The 5779-nt window shown below is 42.0% G+C and overlaps 1 protein-coding gene across 1 annotated transcript; it reads right to left on the bottom strand.

Moving 5' to 3' along the window:
* On the bottom strand, window positions 1–3490 carry LOC108997947 (protein QUIRKY). Its single transcript, XM_018974338.2, has one exon. It carries the CDS (start codon window positions 3243–3245, stop codon window positions 123–125), a length of 3123 nt encoding a protein of 1040 aa, XP_018829883.1. The 5' UTR covers window positions 3246–3490; the 3' UTR covers window positions 1–122.
* Between the last annotated feature and the right edge of the window lie 2289 nt (window positions 3491–5779).

The following is a 5779-nucleotide window of genomic DNA, read 5'->3' as shown; positions in this document are numbered from 1 at the left end:
TAACACTAAAATCGGTGCATGGTATATATGACGTTAACATGATGAGAGGAGATAAAAAGTAAAGGTCGCATTTATTTTTTATAACTTCTCGTAGCCAATAGGCCTTTGTCATTATTACAAGACTAGATGATTCGGTCAGCTAGGGAAGGAAGCCTCCTAAAGAAATTCAAGGCCGGTGACGGCATCCGATTGCGGAAAAGAGGATGGCGGAAATAATAGAAACCAAACGCCATGGCCACCATCTTGGACGGCACCATATACAGTATCATCGCCACCACAAAACACAGCCCCACAAATATTCCGCTCGCACGCGGGTCCCTCCATGTCACCAACGCTTGCGCCCGTTCGCCTTGCGTCGCAATGTCTCCCAGCGCCCTTTGCACGCGTGCCCCAATTATGCGTAGCTTGTCGTACCTAGCACTCACGACCTCGTTCGGCCTGTTACACGGCACAGTGTCGAACTCCTCGTCGAGCTCGTCACGATCAACGGTATCAACCAACGAGATCTGCGTGTCAAAATGTGGGAGTGAATCTCGCGCACGAAACCTGTAGTTCCAACCACCAACCACGAATACGTAGAATGCCAACGTTGGGACAATTAGCTCGGGGAACCAAACCAGCATGACAAACAAGGCGTGCACGAGTATTGTAGAAGTCGGATTCTTCCACAAACGCGTGTCGTTTATCCACCTCGCAATGTCGATAAAACCGGTAATCACGTTGGCGATCCTAAACCAGTTTACACGTAGCTTTCGCATGCTGAAGGCGTGTGTGTCCGCGTCGAGCATGTAAAACACGACCTCCCGCCTAAGTGGTGGTTCGGATCGGGACAAATGCTCTGCGACGATCTTCACGGTTGTGTTCCTCAACATATCTTGCTGGTCCATGCCAAGCGGCTTGATATGGTGCATCAATGGCAGCAAAGGCTGCGAGTAGACATGGACAATGTCCATCCTGGGAACCGCACGTGCAAATCTTATGGCGATCTCCACCTCACCCATCTGCTTCATCCCTGAATTGTACAAAACCAGCAACGGGTATTTGCTTCTGTACACTTTACTAATTTGCAATGTAGAGAGGCGTACTCGAACCTTGCCAATGCAGAAATCGGGACGTGTGCTTTCCTTGGAGCCTTCCTCCATTCCATGTACTGCCCAACTGTCGAAAACTCCAATTGTCAACACAGTGCATGGGTCATACACCTGCCACGTGTACTGCTCGTTCCATTTAGGATCCAAGCTGTCAAAAACGGTTCGAGTACGTACCCACTTGGAACCGTATTTGGCGACGCAGTATGCATCTGTGGAGCCTTTACCGCTTACAGTCTTCATCGGTGTCAGGTTCTTGCAACTGATGATGCCGAGCTCGACCTTACCAATTGGTGGTTTCCATAGTTGCCGAGCAGTGGGACGATAATCGCTGCAAACATGGGTGGCCTCGTCCATCACATGATAACCACCGTCAAAGCACAAGCGGAGCTGGACCCTGCCTTTGTACATCCTCTTCTCCTTGTCTGGGTCCTCAAAACTGAACCAAGTTGAGGAAATTGGTCGGTCGTCCACCCGCCTTTCGATGGCAGTGAGTGGTATTCTAACCACACCTATTATTACCGTTGCTTTGGGTTGTCGGTTTTCCAGAGTGAGAACCAGGCGGTCATTAGATGGCTCTGCAGCGACGAACATCAAGTCTTCATTCCAGGACAGGGTGCCGTTGCGTGAAACAGAGAGCTTGGTTTTCGAAATTTGGAGTCCCAGCTGGGCTCTGACTTGGAAGGAGGATTCTTTTGACGCCATTAGGGGGAGAATATCCTGGGCATCGAGGACGGTGGCTCGAAGGTACCACAGCTTTGGGGATTGGTATACTTTGGCTTGGGAGTTAACATTATAAGCCATGTCCGTCTTACATGCATCCGGGAATGCCTCGTCAGCTTGTGTGCCAACCCACGTGGCAAGCATGAGGTCTCCACTGTGGGGCCCTTTTCCTTCCAATCGGTACCACTGTGTGGCCAGCGGGCTATCTGGTGGGTCCCGTAGTGGGATTTCTGTCACATCGAAACCAACCCAACCTAAAAAAGTGCCGCGTCCGTGCTTCTCGGAGTTTGGAGGCGGGTCCCAAACACTGACTTCTAAGAGGGACGAAGAATCTGGAGCGTCGTGGCCGAAAGCAAATGTTTGGTTCCACACGAACAAATGATCAGTTTTGCGGGCGGGTTTGGATCTGACATGGTGGCTTGAAGCCAAAATTTCCAACACCGGATTGCCATTGGTGGGGAGCGACCTCGCTTTCACCACTCGAACGAACAGATAGTGCATCTTCTCTACGAGTTCGAATGACGGCGGTTCAATTTTCATGCTTTCCGTTGGATCCAAAGCAGTAAATTTTTCCCGCCCCATCGTCATTTTTATAGGTTTTGGACAGCTGATCTTAGAGAAACTGGCTTCTGGAGCGCTATCCGGCGATATCGGTACCGATGTTGCCATCATTCCGATCTGAGGATAGGGTTGCTTGCACTCTTTAAGTGGTGGTTGGTCCGTTTGATCTTCATTCTTTTCTGATGGCTGTGGAGGCTCAGACTCGGACACTTCTGTCGGCTTCTCCACTTGATCAGGAGCGACATTTTCAGTTGGTGGCTCAGCTTCTGGGGCTAGATTAGATGCCCCTTTAGCGTCAGCAGGTGGCTCTTCATTGGGCTTTTGAGCATCAGCCGGAGCCGTCGGCTCGGGTGGAGGAGCAGCAGATTCTTCATTCCCATTGGCTTCGGACGGAGGCTTTGGTTCATTTTCCGGAGGAGCCGGCGAATCAACCGGTGGTGGTGAAGGCTGCGTCGGTGGTGGGACGACCTCATCGACGAAATATATCTTCAGCCCAATATCACCTCGAACCCAATAGAAGATGTTCTTCTTCTCCAAAGGGAAATACATCAAAGCCTCCTCGCCTTTCCTAACGAACTGCGTAGAGTTCAACCTAATCCGACCCAGAAAATTGTTCTTCCTTGTCTGTCCATGGCTCCTGTCGTGGTAAATGTCGACCTCAAGCATGTCACCGAAAACTTCCGATGGCTTATCCACGTTGAACTCGAGCAACTCATTCCATGTCGGGTTGAGATCACGAATTTTAGTTCGCGTTCGCTTTCGCCGCCCGTAGAAGTCGATCTGGACGTACGGGCTGGACGTGCCATTGCCGTCTATCGGCAATAGATTGCGTGCCTCAACAACTTCAACTATCAATTTGCGAACCGTGGCCATATTAAGTGGAAGTGGTTTTATTTTTGGCGACACTCTCACTCACATAATTGTTTGAGAATTGATTGCATCCGATGGACACTTGGAAGGGAGAGAAAAAACAGAGGGTTTCTTATGGTTACAGAGAGCCCTTTATATAATAAGATGACAGCAAATCGTAGTGGAATTCACTGTGGCATGGGAAGATCATAAAGAGGAAAATGGTATGCACAGCACAAAGAGACATCAAACGAAAAAATAATAGTAATGGTGCTTAACTTAATATGCAAGCAGCTTTAAATCTATACTGTGTTTTGCTGCCTTCATTGCTTGCTAAGATAAGACTTTCTTACGCCAAAAGATTCTCTCGACTCTGCTTATTACTTTTTCCTTTGGCCGTCCCTTGCAGATTTAAACACGCAGCATACCTTTTTGATAACTTAAAGAGTGCCATCAATTAAGAGAGATGGGCATATGCATGCTTTTTTCAAAGATGACTCTCTTTTGTGTCACCGGCCATGTTCTTTTCTTCACCCAACCCCGAGATTGCTTTTATAATTGTAGGCCAATTTGACGCAAATCATGTCGCATATCCTCTCCACCTCTTTCTCGTACTTCGAAAAATCTCGGTCTGATCGGAACGGATCCTGTGTGGTGCGGCAGCATATAATATAGTCACTATTTTATCAAGAGTATAAGTTATTTACAATTTTATTATTATTGAGTTATAACATTAGTATTTTTTAATATGTTTATATTTTTATTTTTGAGATTTTAATTCTAAACCTATGCTTATATTTTTTTATTGTATAGTTTATAATATTGATTTTATTATATCTTAAAATTTTAAAAATATTGACATTTTTTATTAGTAGATAGTCTTATTTTTTTAAGATATTTGCAACTACTAATATATATATATATATATATATATATATATATGTGAAATTATGTTAATTAGGTTAAATGGGTTATGACGCATATTAGTTGAATCTATTTATATAAAACAGTCGGGTTAGGATTTAAAAGTTTGACACGTTAACTTGAGACGATACAAACACGATTCGAAAACACGAATTGCCACCCCTAGTAGTGAAGTAGTATGAGAATATCTTAAAATAATTGTGTCTCCAAACAGACCCTAATTCATTGAAATTGTAAGATATCGAGTAAATATATGAAACTTATGAGAAATGTGGATTTACTCAAATTTGGGAAGTATTTAACATTGGAGCATATCAACTTCCTCTGGCATGGTGGTGTAAAAGCACTACCTGCAATCAGGGACGAATTTACATTACAAGAGAATGCATTTTTTGGGACAACAAATTTCATCCCGAAAAATGTCATTTTCATGCCAAAAGAATTTTAGAGACCAAAAATTTCGTTTTTATTTCGTCCAAAAAGGTCCATCTCAAAAGGTCTTTGGAGATGAAATTGATTTTTGTCTCAAAAAAATACTTTTAGGGATGAAATCTGACCAAACCGGTCGAACTAGTTTGAACAAGAATTTTTGTTGGGACGAAATGTTTTCGTAAAAAAATCCGTTCGAATGGCACAAGTACTATTCGGACTATCAGGTATATGATCAAATGTTATCAAAAATTGATTTGAACAACGCAAATTTATTTGATCTTGTTCAAACATAAATATTTATGTTCAAACAAACAGAATCTGATTGAACACCATTGTTAAACATTCAAATTGAAAAAAATTGTTCGAATGGCTGGTTCGATATTTTTGTTCAAACATTGTATGGTACATTCAAATGATGAAAAATGTGTTCAAACAAATTATTATTTGTTCGAATGTTCACACATGCAGTCTGTTCGAACAAACAATTAATCTATTCGAATAGGATTGACGGCTCTTAGTTTATTTGAATGGTTTTTTATTGGTCGTTCAAACGACAGCAAAAAAACGTTCGAAGGGTAATAAATTGTAAATTACCATTCGAATTGAGTATTTTACATTTGAACATTACCTGTGATATAGTAAGCTGTAAATTCAAAATAAGAAACTAATATTAAATATTGTAATTAAAATATCACAATTGTTTAAATGTTGCATCAAATTAGAATAAGTCAAAAGACATAACTAAAGAAAATAAGTTCTAGGATGATGGTGACATAAAATTTTGGGAAATAATTAATTGCCACTGTTCGAACATTTTCTAGGATTGAATCTCCAGCTTTTTCTGCATGTTTTGTTCTAATCTAGCCTATATATCCACTACTTGATCTAATTGAGTCTGCAATGATAAATGTTCGATCTCTAGCATTGCTTCCTCTAATTCTTGAGAGTTTTTATTCGATTTTACTTGAGAAGAGGATGATGTTTAGGAATGCTTCACGCAACATCCTAAGCCTCTCAAATATCTAGAACGTGGTCCAAGAACCTGAGAAAATATCTTAACATCGTTCACAGATGATTCATAAGATAAAGTTGTAGCATTTTACTGAAATGATAGCATCTTGTCCTATAAAAAAAATCATTAGAGATAGTATAAATAATAAAAATATTATTAGACAATATAAATAAAAAAACTAAACTCACAT

Source organism: Juglans regia, chromosome 4 (genome assembly GCF_001411555.2).
Source record: "Juglans regia cultivar Chandler chromosome 4, Walnut 2.0, whole genome shotgun sequence".
Lineage (NCBI taxonomy): Eukaryota > Viridiplantae > Streptophyta > Magnoliopsida > Fagales > Juglandaceae > Juglans > Juglans regia.
Note: the sequence above shows the minus strand (reverse complement) of the source record. Positions and strands in the feature narration are given on the sequence as shown.

Coding starts and splice junctions, on each gene's coding strand:
- LOC108997947 (XM_018974338.2), bottom strand. CDS start 3,245: ATGGCCACGGTTCGCAAATTGATAGTTGAAGTTGTTGAGGCACGCAAT.